General features: G+C 46.0%; 1 protein-coding gene across 6 annotated transcripts in view; it reads left to right on the forward strand.

Moving 5' to 3' along the window:
• Window positions 1-16,612, forward strand: part of PLPP4 (phospholipid phosphatase 4) — a 115,262-nt gene that overhangs the window by 52,924 nt on the left and 45,726 nt on the right. For 2 of the 6 annotated variants that reach the window (XM_081268652.1, XM_081268653.1), the window contains exons 4-5: window positions 3,980-4,043; window positions 6,378-6,502. The exons of 1 other annotated variant lie outside the window; for it this stretch is intronic. In XM_081268652.1, coding sequence (XP_081124778.1) covers window positions 3,980-4,043; window positions 6,378-6,502 — 189 coding nt within the window. The remainder of the gene's footprint in view (window positions 1-3,979; window positions 4,044-6,377; window positions 6,503-16,612) is intronic. 3 more of the 6 variants (XM_081268655.1, XM_081268654.1, XM_081268656.1) reach the window with 2 other exon arrangements.

The following is a 16,612-nucleotide window of genomic DNA, read 5'->3' on the forward strand; positions in this document are numbered from 1 at the left end:
CTTTTGATTCCAAGGAAAGCTAAATAAGGTTATTGGGGTTTTTTCTTTGATAACTCACATATAAGTTACCTATAACTTCACCTCAAAATTTATGTCTGGTGTTTGTGCAGACGCACCATCTAGTTAGGTAGTGAACCTGGAAGAATGAAATTTCTCACTCAACAATGTGTTTAATGGTTGGGTTGTGGGGAAATGAAACTAGAAAATATGGTCCTTCTTTTTCTTGATAAGGTGCACAGAACAGTCAAGGGGCTTCCACCCTCAATGGCACAGATGTTGTTCACATAACCAGGCTTTAGTTAGGTCCTGTCCAGTTGAAAGGAATAGGATAACTACCCTCCCAAATTAGCTTAAATGAATTAGGGGTTTAAATCCAGAGCCAGAATAAGCCATCTCAGGGACATATAAGAAGAGAAGGGGAAACCAAGGTATCTCACTGGGACTGGAGTGGGGAGCTAGGGCATCAAGAGGAGAGACCCACCTTGGCTCAGGACCATTGTCTGGACCTCCTGGCCTCACCCTCCTGCTGCCCAGACCTTTGGTTCATGTGAGGTTGGAGCTCCCTGTGGTGACTGCTCCTGCCCCATGTCTGTCTGACTGCTCAGCTCTGGGGCCCGTCACTGACTTTCACTATTTCTTGGTCTGGACTCTGACTCAGCTCATTTCTTCAGCTGGACATAAAGTCCAGCCTGGAGTCGTCCTCCCACAGGTCAGCTGTGTGTCCCCAGGCTGCATCTGTGGGTTGGGTTGGGTCACATGGTCTTGGTCCTTTTGACTGAGGTGGCAGAAAAGTCAGCTTCTCCAACATAAGCACAGGGGCCTCCCACACATGGCTCGAGCATCCTGGTCCCCAAACATCCCACCAGGAGACATCTAGTTGGCCTGGAAGCCCTTCACTTCAGCCTTTAGTTGTTCCCCTGGCTCAGATCCCCAGATAAACAAAGATGGGTAAAAACTGTCTTTCATGATTGTGGTTATAATTTACGGCTGGCTTTTGGAGTTGGGCCAATGTGATGGCAGTAAGTAGCTCATGGTTACCTTCTGTAGACACTTTCATTCTCAGCTAAATCTTCCTTATGGTGACATTTCAAAATTGAACACCAGAGTCTGTCTCCTATGTGTTAACTGGGAAGGGGGAATTATTGAATGTTCTGTTTGCCTAAATAAATGAAAACCTGCCCTGTAAAAATGATGAAGAGCCTTCATTGTGCGCCGAGTTTCAAAACAACCTCTGTTCTTAGGGAAGGAGGCTGGAAGTAGCGGGTGAGAGAGTAAACTTGAAACCCTAAGGACAGAAAAGGTCGTTTTCTAATGTCTGGAATTCAGGACTTTCTCAGTGAGGTGGTGTAGTGCTCAGGTCCCTTCCTTGCTCAGGTGTCCTGGGAAGACTTTAACTTAGACTTCCAAACCCAGGTGCCAAGTTTTCCTGATCTGCCTGTGCACTCTGGCCCCATCTGTGCGTCTGGGCCAGAGGAGAGCAGTGAGGTTTCCGCCTGCAGCCTTGGGCTTTCAGGCATTGGGCTGCAGAGCAACAGATCTGCACGATAGAGCGCGTGTTGCAGAAGGACTGTGGTCCGAATTTCCTACAATAAAATAAACAACCCAGGCCCCCTAATCCTCTCTAATGCTTACAACCAGTGGTGCCTTCAATCTGGGCTCCAGCAAGCTAATTCCCAGGCCATGTCGCTTTAAATTTCTTTATCAGACATAGTCTGGTTTGTCTTTCTGAGTTTTCTGTTAAACTTACGTTGCTGGGAGAAGCCGTAGAAGCCAGGTCCACTGGGTCATTGTCAATCCACAAGCACTCCTGAGGGGGCCATTCACTTCCCTGCTTGTCCAGCCCATGGCAGCTTCTGGTATCAGGAGGGGTCCCTGTGTTGGTCCTTGAGGGTGTGCTGTTCACATGAAAACTCCATCAGGTCAGTGGAGCCTCCACACCAAGCACCATGACTCCAGGTTCCCATCCAGGCTTCTTCAGGAGTCGGGTGGAAGTGAGGCTGCCAGCTGCTGGTGGTTTGATCACATCCATAAATTTTCTAGCTCAGCCACTTCAAAGTTTTTGAAGCACTGTCCTGTGCTGGGGTAAGCCCACCAGGCTCAGAGGTTGGGGGTATGCAGTGTGATGGATCGATGTAGCTGTGTGCTAGGTTTGCCAAGATTTATGAGGGGCGATGGGAGATCAATTAGTGATGCTTGCTTCCAGAGGGTTTATCTGTGCTATGGCCAAGCTCTGGCCAGGACACACGTGTGAGCTGAGCCCCCTGGGAGAGCAGTAGGGAGCCTGCCAGTCAGCCTGAGCAGGGGAGAGACCACAGTCTTGCCCTGCTCTCTCATAGCCTATTCATGACCATGGTTCTGGGAAAAAATACAACCAAGAGAGCCCAGAGAGTTTTCTCTCCATTGCAAAAGGGCCCTCTCAGCAGTGCTCTGAGCTTGTGAGACGGAAGAGAAGCCAGAATTTTAGGAAGGAGGGGTCTGTGTGTACAGAGTGCTATCGGTAGATCTTCCCCTGCTCAGTTGCAGTTCACGCACCCCCTCAGCTGCATGCGCGGCGTGTTGGCGGCAGTGCCACGGTGCTGCCTCGCGCTCTGCCCTCCAGCCCTGGCCCATCCTCCTTTGCCACCAAGCTCAGACATGGCAGGTGTTTCCCCTCCCACTTCAGTGATTCGTTTCCGCTTGACAAAGGTGTTCAATTCAACTTATCCCTACCATTCTCTCTGCTTCCTATGAGTCATTAAGAACAGGTAGTTTTGTCCCCATCTGGGTGGCCTATGCCCTCGGTGACCATCTCGACCATTCCACAGTACTTTCTGCTTGCAAAACAACACATTTGTCTCCCTCCATGGTCACAAATTGCTCTAGGCAGCTCCTTCCCGAAAATGCCTCTCCACTGCTCTGTTACATAAATCTCAGCGAGAACTGAACAGTTACTATTTGCCAGAGGTAAATGGTAGCTCCCGTGCTTTGTTGTTCAACAGAGCCACGGAACAGGGCATCGCTAGGCTTTTATTGCTTATGCAAGGCCTTTGACCTTCCGCCACATCTATGGGGATGACTTTGCCTTTTGTTCACTCTTGATGAACCACAGAGGGAGGGGTGAGGATTTTGCAGGGAAAGCGCCGTGACTCATGTCACTGGCACCCTTTGGATGATCTGTACTTCATCCAGTAAAGTCTTTCCAAGCAGCTTGGAGGAAGGCCCTGTGCTGTATACTTTAAAATAATGTATTCCGGAAGTTCTTCCTGTTCCAGATGGCAAAAATCACCACCTGGACAGACCTTCTCAAAATCCAGCGAGGTGCTTGGAAAAACTTCTCAGAAACAGTGACTTGTTTGTTAACAAGTGGATGGCTGTCAGGAGTGATGGGTCAACAATGAGATAGTGGCCTGGTGGGATGTCCTGTTCTGCCGCTAGATTCCAGCAAGTGCTCTGGTTAGAATTATGCCTGAGAAGGTTGCCGGGAGGAAATAAAAAGTTATGTATCTTGCAACTAGTAAAAGAAATTCTACATGCTGTACTATTAAATCTGTTTATATCAGGCCAGAAAATGATAGATGGACTCCTCTGTGATGTTGAAATTTTCAAGTCAAGGAGGAGAGATAAATTTCATGTCATATGCACTTGGAATTTTATGAGTCACCCTCCAAAGTCCTGCCCCAATTATATTTTTTTCTGTAGCAGCCTAGTTTCCCTCTTTTTTAAAGCACTGGTTCATATCTGTATAGTCATATTAAGTAGTATTCTAAATGTTACAGTGATAATGGTGGTGGGGACGATGATGGTGATAATAATATTGATGGTGATGATGGTGATGGTATTGATGGTGGTGGTGATGATAATGAGGTGATGATGCTGCTGCTGATGGTGGTGGTGATGATGATGGTGATGGTGATGATGATGGTGATGATGGTGGTGATGGTGATGATTTTGATTTGAGAGCCAGCTGGTTATTTTTCTGTCTGTTGGTTTTGTTTTGTAGCGGTGTCCTTGGCTCTTGCTTTGAATGGAGTCTGCACAAACACTATCAAATTAATAGTGGGAAGGTAAGTTCCAAAAAGAAACAAATGGTGACTTAGACTGTCCAGGTCAACCATATAGGAACCATGGCCACAGGACACTACACAGGACAGATTCTAGTTTTCCCCTGAGTCGTTGCCATTCTGGGCTTTTTTATCATCAGCATAGGTCTTTTCTCTCCTTAGAATTGCAAACTTGCTATTTTATAGAACAGATCAACAGTAAGGAACTGTCCACTGACCATACTTTCTTATGAGTCACAGCCTGCCACTGGCATTTCAAGAACCATCTACTGCTATCCCAGGGCCTCACCAGATACCTCTTCTCATATCAGTTTTGTCCTTTGATAAATAAAAAAGGTTAGTTATTGTTCTCTGCACAATGAGATGTAGTTTGGCATTGAGATTTGGCTTAGGGCACATTTCTCTACTGCCCCTAAGACCTGATTTCTGTTCTATATTATCTTTCCTTGTCTGACTACTCTGGTGAAGGAGCTGGTCTCTGCAGAGATTTAGCAAACCAAAGGCCCAAATTCAAGTCCTGGTCTGGATCCTGATGAATTGATGGCCTTGGATAAGTTAGGTCCCCTTTCCCAACCACAGCATTTAATAAATATGCTGGTCAGGCATTGAGGGGTAGAAGATGGATAAAATTGAACAGTGCTTGGCCTGGTCCTGCAGTTCCTCCCACCCCCTGTGCTTAGAGTTCCTTTACGGCCCTGATAAAATACTGTTTCTCAGGCCACATCCACTGAGGTTCTGGTTCAGTAGGTAGACAGCCACCCTGGAGAAACACGGGCCATGTAGGGAAAAGACCAGCAGCACTGATGGATTATTGAGATGTAAGGATCAACATTCGGTGTACAATAACTGTGACCCAGTATGCGCAGGAAAAGGGTGCTGTGTTTGCAGCATTGGCTGAGTCTCACCCATGGTAGAGAGCCAGCAAATGATAGTTAGATTACTGTGATGCAAGAGACCATCACACACCCCGCTGAGGATCCTCACCTGAGTGAGGCAGTCAAGCATGGGGGATCTGTAGGCATGAGAATTCAGTTGCTGGGTTCAGGGCTTGCTTTGCCACTTACAGGTTGCGAGTGACCTTAGGAAGGAGTGTAAATCTTCCTAAGCCTTCATTTTTGGCAACCGTAAAATGAAGAAAGCCCCAGGTTTTTGCCTCAGTGTTCTCCTAAGAGTCATGGGTTAGTTTTATGTAGTCCGGACAAAATACCTGAGAAAAACAACTTAAAGAAGGAAAGATTGACTTTGGATCACTATTTTCAGAAGTTTTGATCTGTGATTGGCTGGCTCTGTCCCTGGGTTTGAGAGGAGGCAGATCATCATGGTGAAAGGGCAGGGTGGAGGAAAGCCACTCACTTCAAGGTGGCTAGGAAGAAAGGAGAAAGAGGAAGGGGCTGGGGACAAGATAGAGTTCCCAAGGGCATGTTCCCAAGGACCCACTCCCTTCAATGAGGTCCAACCTCCCAGTCATCCATTAAACTATGAAGTCATCAATGGATTAATCCACTAATAATGTCAGAGCCCTCATGATCCAGTCCCTTCCCAAAAGCCCTGCCTCTGAACATAGCTGCATTGGGGACCAAGTCTTCAGGACAGGAGTTTTGGGGGCATTCTGGATCTAAACTGTAAGAAGTCCCATGGTGTGAGGCTCACGCAGTGTCTAGCATGGAGTCTGGCGCCCAGCATGTGTTCATCAGATATTAACTGTGGTTCTGGCTTCGGGGCCAGGGTACCCCTCTCCCTGCTAGAGCTTTCCCTCCTGTGCCTTAGACCAGAGAAGCCAGCGTGGGCCTCAGAGTTTTCTGCATCATGGAGCTGAGCTTTCAGGTCTTCTTGGGTCAAGTGGGACCTGCTCTTTGAGGAAAGGCAATTGGATACTGAAATTCAGGGCAGATTTTTATATGAATAGCCTGGGGTCCTGGGAGCAGCCTATGGATTGGCAGAGCAGTGAATTGAGGCAGGCAGTACCTTTTATTGCTCTGGAGCTGTGCTTAGGTGCTCCCTGTAAGTCATGCCATTTAGTGCCGGGACCTTGCCTTTGGCTGAGTATTGACTTCCCCCTTTGACAGCTGTGGAAATGGAGGCTGGGAAAGGCTGAGTGACTTTCCATAGGTTACAGACTAGTAAGTGGCAAGCGAGCATTCCGACTTAGGTCTTTCTGACCCAGAAGCCTGGGCTTCCCCCAAACCAGCATGTGCAGAGTGCTCTGGGGGAAAACTGCGGTGTTGCCAGCAGAGGGGGCTCAAGGAAGGGGCCGGGGCCGCGGGGAGGTGGGCTCAGCTTGGGGCTCATTGTGATGGCAGCATTTTATATTGAAAATGTCCATGGTGTCTTTTGTAGACCTCGCCCCGATTTCTTTTACCGCTGCTTTCCAGATGGAGTGATGAACTCGGAAATGCACTGCACGGGTGACCCTGACCTGGTGTCCGAGGGCCGCAAAAGCTTCCCCAGCATCCACTCCTCTTGTAAGTTCATGGTGGGGACACACTTCAGTTCCCAAGGGCATGTTCCTGGTCACTTTCTTGGGGAGCTTAGGTGGAGAGAAGAGCATTAGTGTGTGCATGTTAAGCACCGTTCATTTTTCTTTGCTGTAGGGTGGTTGGCTTAGAAACAGGATGCTCAACAGGAAGTAATTAGCCTGGAGACAAGACTCTGGGGTTTACCAACACTGTACGTGTTGTTTCCTGAGCTCAGCAGAATGTGACGGGTGACGCTTTAACCTTGATGGCACGTGGGAATTCCAAGGGACCTGATATTGCTCAACTTAGTGTTCTGCCTGATTTATTTCTTCAATTGTGCGTATTTCAGGTATCTGTGTACATATATACACAATGCATATGCAGATTCATGCACACATGCATGTTATGCTCACACACACACACACACACACACTTACTCACACTGATGTATAGTTCATCTTTAGGTACATGAGCTGGGGTAGGCATCACAGCAAAGGCTGAAGAAAATGAGGCTGGGGCATCATTGTGTAGAAGGAACACAGGTATTTGAATTGTGCCCAATCCTGGCTGCCAGATATTAGCTCAGGGCCTCGGCTCCTGCTGCATGAAGTGGGAATGAGAATGCCTCCGCTGTCTGTCAATGAGCAACAACCACCACTTGCATTTCAGAGCATCTGCCGTGCCAGAATGTGTAGGTCCGTTGTCTTATTTGGTCCACTTAGTAATTGCAAAGCACTTAGAATCATAAGTTCAAATAAGCAGTGGCTCTCCCTATTGTTATTTATTGTCAGAGATGAAGTTTCCAGAATATCCTGGCTCATGTCTTCATTCATTTTATCAATGTTTATTAAATGACTTGGATACCGGGCACCACGCCAGGTGTTGGGGATACAGACAGAAACAAGATGCAGCCCATGCCTTGAATAAGATGAGCCCCTGCCGTGGTGTGTCTGTAGGCAGTGGCAGGCTGTGTAGTAAGCTGGCGATTCTTGGGATAATTGGAGGGGAACTATGGCAACAGGTGACTGACAGCTTGGGATGGGCCATGATGCCAAGTCCTTGACTCCTGCAGGTCTGATCATTGCTCACCTGGGCTTGTCTCATCTTAATCTTTCCTTTTCTTTTTTTCCTAAATTCTGTACCTAAGACAAATCCTACTAGTGGCTGGATTGAGACATTTGAGAATTAATGGAATGCTTTATCCTGTGACTGGCTGTGGATATTTTGTCCAGAGCCATTGGAGTTGAGGGTCTGTCAACAAGATATTGGGGTGCCAGGTACTTGAAATGAATTGCTGTCAACCTGAACCCCAACATGCCAGGCTGGGGTTGTTCCCACTTAACTTACAAGGACACTGAGGCTCAGACAGACCTGGTAACTGGATGACCTAGTAACAAGGATGACAACCTCTCATGATCTAATGTCTTGGGCCTTTTGGCAGTTTAATACAATGAAGCATTTATAGTTCTTGTAAGTCTAAATAAAAACTCATTTTGTCTTTTGGTTTGTTGAAGACCGTGGTGGGTTGCATACTGGCCCCCAAAAGGCAGGCCCAAGTCCTAGTCCCTGGAACCTCTAGAAAAAGGCACTTAGTTAATAATAGTGTATTATATAGTGGAAATTTGCCAAGAGAGTAATTTCAGAATCTCCCCACCCCCCACACAAGGTGATCATGTGAGAAGATGGATATGGTACCTTGTCTGACGGTAGTAGTCATTTTACTATGTGTATGTTTATTTTTAAAAAATTACTATTTACATTCCAAAAAGGGGGGGGGAAGGGTCTGTGCAGATGTAATTACAGTGTAGGGATCTTGATATGCGATCATTTTTGACATAGGTGACAGGCATGGGGGAGATTTGAGACAGACACACAGAGGAGGAGGCCCAGTAGAGACACAGGCAGGCTGGAGTACTGTAGTCACCAGCCCTGAATACGTGGAGCCACCACAGCTGGAAGAGGTTCCTCCCAGAGCCTTCAGAGGGAGTGTGGCCCTGCTGGCAACTCGGTGGTGGACCCCTGGTCTCCAGGAGTGTGAGAGAAGGAGCGTGAGCTGTGTTCGCCTCCGTGTCAAGGTCGCCCATTGCTGCAGCCCTGGGAGATGAACATAGAAACTCAGATCAGACACTTAATCAGCACAAAGGAATTGGCTTTAGGGACGTGCAGAGGATGGAGGGACGCACGTCACTGCATATGCTGCTTCAAAACAGGTCCCTGTGTCAGGAGCTGCACAATCATGAGAATGTGGGCCTCAGGTTCTTCCAGGCCTCAGGCCTCCTGCCACTCGAGGAAGGAAACACACCTGGAAGTGCTTCCTTCCGAAGTCGTTTTTACTCTGTGAAGTACCAGGGTCTGGGGTGCCATCTGGAAGCTTCCTGCTGTGAGCCATGGCATCCTTGCCGTCAGGGATTCCCAAGCTGGCGTTGCTCGGGGGACCTGGAATTGGTCTTCACCTGGGGTCGGCTTTTTCTGCTCTCTCTCTGTGCCTTACTCAAGTCCTGTGTCGTTCTTTTGTGTTGTTTTGGGGATATAATTCATCCCCCCAACAGCTTGGTGCTGTTTTAAGGGGGCTTTAAAAATTAAGAGCATTAAGTAGTGGAACCCTTTCCTAAGATAGGAAAATCTTAATTCTGACTTTTCAAATGGTTGACTAAGGACGGAGGCAGAGTTCAGTGTCTGCTGTTGCACTTGAATTTGGGGAGCAAATAGCTCTCACCTGAAGGCCTCAAGCAGGCAGACGGCTGGCACCACAAAGCTGTTTCCTTTAGACTCACACTCTCCCTCTAGCCACCAAGAAGCCTTTCTCACAGGCTGCCTGTTGGCCGCTTGTTGAATGTGTGACTGAGGTTGGTCTGTACTGGACAAGTGTTTTGGAAGGTGCCATTATTATCTTTTGCTTCAGATATCACTTAGAATGTTATAGATTTGTCCAGTCAGCAGGCGGAATCCTCCACAGCCTCTGGACTTTCATGGAGGTATTTCCATGTATCTCTTTCCCCTTTTGATGACAGGGCAGGGATTGGCTTGAAGGGACCTGCCATCTCCAGTCAAAAAACCATCAGGGCTATTTTCTGGATTTCTTATTGTAGCTAATAGGAAGGCTCGTGACTGGGGTGACTTTTGCTCCTCAGAGAGGATGACCTCAGTGGACCTTTATTTTGTTACAAATACTCCTTCTCCCTTAAAAAGGAAAAATCAATTTTCTAGGCTTGATTGGCAGAAACTTCTGGGATGTGGGATGGAGATCTAACCCCTGGACCAGGCGTGGTTTTGCTCCTGCTGTCTTCAGAGATAATTGGCCACAGGATTATATGCCTTGACCTCATAACGTCCTGTAGAAGGGTGGTTTCCTCTGGACTGAAGAACAAACATTGATTTCTTTTGGAGACAAAGGATCTTGTTCTTAATGAGCAACCAAACAACTGCAGCTGAAGAGCTCACCAAGCAAACCCTGAGCACACAGCATGTCCCCGCAGTGGGGGACTCTCAGAGGGACTCACTCAGCAAGGCAGCCTAATCCCCCTTGATTGGACCCGCAGAGACCACAGTTTCCAAGAGCAGGTGATATCCTGCAGGCCTGGGAGAAGCTTTGGGTTGAAGAGGAGACAGAGAGTGGACTCCCTCCATGGGGCTAAACGCTGGAATGTTCTGCAAAGGGAATCGAGTCTCATAGCACAATCTCAATTATTGATTGGGTAATGATTCAAGAGAACACAGTAAAACAAGTGATTAACGCCAAGTCAAGCTGTTCAGAAGCTTCTTTCCTGTGGAAGGGGTGGGAATGAGTGAAGCCACGACACCGTTGTCCAGGGATGGCCCACGCCAGCAGGCAGGCCAAGCCACTAGCTGCTTGGCTTTGCAGATCAAGTTTTATTGGAACACAGAAATGCCCGTTTATTTACATACTGTCTGGGGCTGCTTTCACTTTAGAGGGACAGAGTTAAGTGGTTGCAAAAGAGACATGGTCCACAAAAAATGACAGTATCTATTTACAATACAAGCTCACCATCCTTGCAACTGATACATGCTGCAACCTGTAGTATTAAAAAGCATTACTGGGCTGGGGATGTGGCTCAAGCGATAGCGCGCTTGCCTGGCATGCATGCGGCCCGGGTTCGATCCTCAGCACCACATGCCAACAAAGATGTTGTGTCCGCCGAGAACTAAAAAAAAAAAAAAAAAAAAAAATCAAAAAATCAAAAAATTCTATGATAAATAAATAAATAAATATCAAAAAAATATAAAAATAAAAAGCATTACTAAACAAGACCAGCACCTTCAGACTGTGCACGTGGATGCTTCAATTTTGAACAACTCTATTTCAGTATAAAGGGGGGCCATTGTTGCTGGCAGGTGTATTCTTTAAAGGGCTGGGGAGGTAAGAAGGGCTGACAGAGATTCAGTTGCCCCCTGCTGAGCCCTTACTGTTTAGTAGGCCCTGGGCTCAGCACTTGGGAGGGGACCAGGATGATCATGGCCCATGTCCTCCTTGCGGGTGAGGTGGACCCTAGCCCTACAGCGCTGGTCAGAGAGGCTGGGAATGTCTGTCAAGGGGCAGGGCAGCCTCCAGGAGGAAAAACACTTTCTCTTAGAGTTTCCCACCAAAGAGTACAAGTGAGTTTCATGTTTTGGGGTTTTTATTATGTCTGAAGGTTCTTAATTCTGGTTGTGACTGTGTATAGAATTTTAAGCTGCAAATCATCTCCACGCAGGACTCCAGTCCAGAGCATGCCTAAGACAGGTCTGAGGGTGTTGCTTTCCTCATTTTTCTCTATTTTTTTTTTCCTGGGACCTCCTAGGATATTTTCTCTGTCTCTGGTCGTCTGAATTTCCTGAAGATGATGTGCCTTACTGGGCTTCTTTTATTGACTTTATTGTCCTGGTCACTCCACGAGTCCTTTTAAGCTGGAATTTCATTACTTGTACCTCTGTGGTCCCTGTTTCATCTTTGGAACTGTCTTAAGTAGATGTTGAATCTCCTGGACTCTTAATCTTTTTATTATCTTTTCTTTCCTATTATTTATGTCATTTTTGCTCATCTCTCAGAGATTTAAATAATTGTATCTACTAACCGTTCTACAGAATCATCATTTTGATTTTTATATTTTTAATTTCCAAGAACTCTTTCTTGAACTCTGATTTAAAAAAAAAAAAAATCAATAGCTTGTTCTTTTTTTCCCCACGGACGCGATATCTTTTACCTCTCTGCTTGCAGGTTGCACCTGCTCCCTGCCTTCTGTTTGTGTTAAACATCTGGTGTCCTTGACTGTTCTTATTAAAGGTCTAGTTGCTCAGATAACTGGGTAGAGCTGGGTAAGTGGGGTCCACTGGCTTGCTGGTTCCTGAGGGTTAGCATCTGACTTTTACCCTGAGGCTCTTTGGTCCCAGGCCCTGCGGGTGCCCACAGGTTGGGTCACCTTGGGGACTTTCGCGTGCTCTCCTTGTTTTCCATCTTGCTGTTGGACTATGCCTTCACCTGTCCCTTATTCCTTCCCAAGTTCAGAGCCTTGGATGATTAAAGCCTTAAATCTTCTTCAAGAGTGGGCAGGGGTGGTTTCCTAGTTCTGCAGGACATGGCTGGGACCTGGGGAGTTTAGCTTCTGTTTATAGGGACTTTCTACTTAACCTCTGTTTCCAGACCCATCTCTGCCCCACCACCCTTGCCTTCCCCAGGACCAGATGCCTCCAGCGCCAAGGCTTTGCAGGCCCCTGTGGAGTGAAGGACTGCCTTGCTCCTCCTCAGCACCATCCTCAGCGGGATCAAAGATTGATCTGTCTGTAGCCGTGCAAGTCAGAAGCCCCTGGGCCACTTGCTTCCCATCTTCACATGGTGCGCTGTGGAGTTCAAGTGCCATCAGATGGAATTTATGTTCCTGAGAAGCAGAACCAATAGGTTGTGCATCTCTTTCTCTGTATCTACCTATCCAGGTAATGAGAGACTTATTTTAAGGAATTGGCTCATGGACTGTGGGGCCTGGCAGGTCTGAGTTCTTGAGGACAAGCTGGCAGACTGGGCATTCAGGTAAGAATTGATGTTAAAGCCTGGAGCCCCAGGTGAGACCAGCAGGCTGGAAACCAGATAGGGCTCCTAGCTGCCAGTCTAGAGGTAGAATTCTTCCTGATGTAGGAAATCTCACTCTTCACGATTGAGGCCCTCAGCTGATTGGATAAGGCCCACTTACATTATGGAGGCTAGTCTGCTTTATGTAGTCATCACTCTGCAAAATACTTCCACAGCAACATCTGGACTGGCGTTTGACCAAACAAGCAGCCATCGTGGCTGCACTAAGTAGAGTTAGATATCACACTGCTGCTCCTTCTGTTCCCTCTCACTTTAAAGTCAGAAATGCCGCTGTGGAACTCTGGCGACCTCATTGTAGAAGAAGCATTTGCTCTGTGTTGCGTTTGTTAGCAGGGTCCTTGAGAAACGCACACGTGCGGAGGGGTCTTTGCAGGCTGAGTGTCTGGGAGTTTGCTTTTGCTGAAGGAATCTAAGTAGCTTTTAAGTATGCATTGGGAAATGATCCCAAGATATCATCTCTGTCAGGTCTGACTCCATCAAACATGAATATTCAGTGTCATAACCCAGCTGCGTCTTAGAGTGGCCTCGCAGGCTTCCGCATAAAGAAAAAGGAACCAGGAGAGCAGGGAAGACTGCAAGGGTCATTTGTTTTGATCATTTTACAAAATGAAATTGCTCTCAAGGGGTTTTGCTGGTAGACAGGGAGCTTGGGAACTCCTCTCCTCTTAGCATTGTGTGAACGGCCCGGGTTGCACAGACCACTGGTTCAACCTGATGAGCTGGTGGCCATTTGTCTGAGATCAACTCACCTCTTGTGGCTTCTCTTGTGACTTAAAAGGAAAGCTTCCTGATCAAGGGACCTCAGTGAACTTGGCAAGAGTCCTTCATAGTTTTTCTTCCTAATTATTTTTTTTATCATCCTATGTCTCAAGCTTCCAAGGCACTTGCAGAGGTTCTGGGAAGCAACTGCACTTACTTTGCCATGTCTCCTACCTGAATGAAGACTCCCTGTGCCTTGAAGGCCTGCCCCAGGCCTGCCAAAGCCTGGGATGAGGGGTACGGAAGGAGCCCTCTCTGCAGGGCATGTTCAACAGCCTGCTTTTCATTACCACTCCCCTGAACCCCGCCCTCCCCCCCAAAGCGGTTAGACTTGTCCCTCTAACTCCCATGAGACTTGAATGCCATCCATTTATTGTATATCTGTTAACATACTTAAAAATAAAAGCCCTCAGGTTCAAAGTCACATGAAGGGACATCAGCAGACTTGGCAAGAGCTCCTCACCGTCTTTCCTCTAATGATAGTTTTTATTTTTCCCTTCCAGATGATTGTAATAGCTACGATTTATTTCATCTCCTTAAGAACCAATTTTCATCCCCCCAGGAGCAGGAGCTATCTTCTGATTGACAATGTATATTCTAGGATAGTGGCTCTTAACTGGGCAGTTTTACCCCCTGGGGACATTTAGCAATGTCTGGAAACATTTGATGTTATTGCATATGTGTGTGTGTGTGTGTGTGTGTGTGTGTGTGTGTGTGTGTGTGTGTGTTTTGGGAAGGCGGTGCCGTTGGCATCTGCTGCCTAGAGGTCAGGGGTACTCACCTCGTGACAGTTACGCAGCTCAACATGCCAATAGGGTCCAGCTGAGACACCTTGCTCTGGGGCAATGGGGTGATATATGGAAGAAATGAGTAATTCATATGTTAAATTCATCTACTCTCCAAGTTCCTGGTCTGGATAAATAGAATCTTTTAAGAAATGGGTACTGTTTAATTCATTCAGCATACTCCACATCGAAGAATTGGTTCTCTCTTTTTTTCTTTGGAAAAAAAAAGATTGGGGTCAGATCAAAGATTATAATTAAAGCCCAATGTCCAGCTTTTTTATTATAAAATATTTTGAACATTTAAAAGAAATGGAATGCGCAATGAATCTGCACCCCCAGGTGCAACACTCTGCTCTTCTTCTTTCCTGTTTTATTTTCCCATTTCCCACACCACTCATTAATATGACAATTTTTTTTAAAAGATAGCATGTTAGGGCTGAGGTTGTAGCTCAGTGGTACAGTGTTTGCCTCACACATGCAAGGCCCTGGGTTTGATCCTCAGAACCACATATAAATAAATACAATAAAGGTATTGTGTCCAACTACAACTAAAAAATCAAATATTAAAAAAATAGCACGTTAAGGTAAATATACATTGACATGCATAAACCATAGCCAGTCAACCCTGACCAGTGGACACTCTGTGTGACCCATGGTCCCATCACAGAGGAAGGCATTCCCATAACCCCAAACAGTTCCTGTCTGTGTCTCCAGTCAATCCTCATCCCTTGAGGGAAGCACCATGGTCCCTATTTCCTTTTCCCTTTTATTTATTTCTATTTTTCTGAACTTTAGATTAACTTTATCCATTCATTCCATTCCCATCATCGAATCCACAGTATTTGCTTTTTGTGTCTGTGAGTGTCTGCTCTTGTGTCTTCCAGTTCATCCATGTTAAGGAGTATCAGTAACTAACCCCTTTTATTGCTGAGATATTAGCTGTGGTGATGGATCTCACACACGGTGGGTGTTTATCCATTCTATGCTTGGTACACATTTGGATTTCTCCAGTTCTTTTCAGTTGTGAATTTGAGAGCAATTCCTTTAGTAGATGTGCCTTGCATTTTATGCTGGCAAAATATCTGAGAGAGGCATTGTTGGGTTAAAAGTTTTCTGAAATTCCAGGTTTTCCATATCTTCACTAATATTTCATGTTATCCGTCTTTTTAGTTTTACTCATCTTGGTAGGTGTGCAGTGGTATCTCACTGCAGTTTTAATTTGCATTTCCCTGATAGATGATGGTGTTGGGTACCCTGTCATTTGCGTATTGGCTTTTCACAACACTTTCTATTTGCATATTATCTGTTCAGGTTCTTTGTCCATTACAATTTCTTTGGCTGTGTTTAGGGTTAATTGGAGTTTTCCCACATCTTGGTTGGATAGATGGTTTTTCCCCCATCTTAGTGCCTGTTCATCTTACTGGTGTCTTCAGCCACTTCTAATTTTGATTGAGCCTAACTTACAACTTTTTCTTTCTGGTTGTTGCTGTGTCCTGGCTAAGAAACCTTTTCTTATCCTTAAATTGCAAAGGTGTCTTCTTATGTTTTCAGGATTTATCTGTATTGTAGCTTGCACCAGTGATTTGTTTTTGTTGCTCAATAATAATGTGGTTTTATGCCACATCTTATTTATCCACTAGTCAACTGATGGACATTTAGGTTGTTTTCAGCTTCTGAGGGATGGAAAATGCTGCTATAATGTCTGTGTGCAACTTTTTGTGAGGGACATATCCTTCATTCTCCTGGGTTTACACATAGGATGGAACAAAGGACCGTGAGGTAACTCTGTTCAAATCTGAGGAGCTGCCCAACTGGTCTCCACAGCAATGCTACCATTCTATATTCCCATAGGCGGTGTGATTTTGACGTCTTTTCATCTTTTTATGTATCTGTTGGCCATTTGCAGGTCTGCTTGGAAAAGATGTCTATTCAGGTCCTTCACCCATTTTTACATTGGGTTACTATTTTTTTTCTATTGAATTGAACAAATGCCTTATGTATTTCGGATGTTACCTTGCATCACATACATGGTTTGCAAATGTCCTCTCCATCACTGGGCTCTTTCCTTGTGTTGTTTTTTGCTTCCTTTGCTGTTCAGAAGCTTTTTAGTTTTTGGTAGCCACTGGTTTATTTTGCTTCCCTATGATCTCGGCCTCATGTCCAAAAGGTCATTGCTGGTGCCAATGTCAAGGAGCTTCTTCCCTGGGTTTTCTTCTAGGAGTTTTTATGGCTTCAGTCTTACATTTATGTGTGGTGTGTGGATTCCCAGTTTGTTCCCAGTTTTCCTACCACCACTTATGGAAGAGACTGTCCTTTCCCTATTATGAGTTCTCAGAAACTTTGTAAAAAATAGTTAACTGTACGTGTCTTAAAAGCTCTCTATTCTGCTCCACGGGTCTGTCTGTTTTGCACCAGCACCATACTGGTTTTGACTCCTATGGTTTTGTAATGTGATTTGAAATGAGAAAGGGTGATGCCTCATGCTTTGTG

Source organism: Spermophilus citellus (genome assembly GCF_964194105.1).
Source record: "Spermophilus citellus genome assembly, chromosome: 15".
NCBI lineage: Eukaryota > Metazoa > Chordata > Mammalia > Rodentia > Sciuridae > Spermophilus > Spermophilus citellus.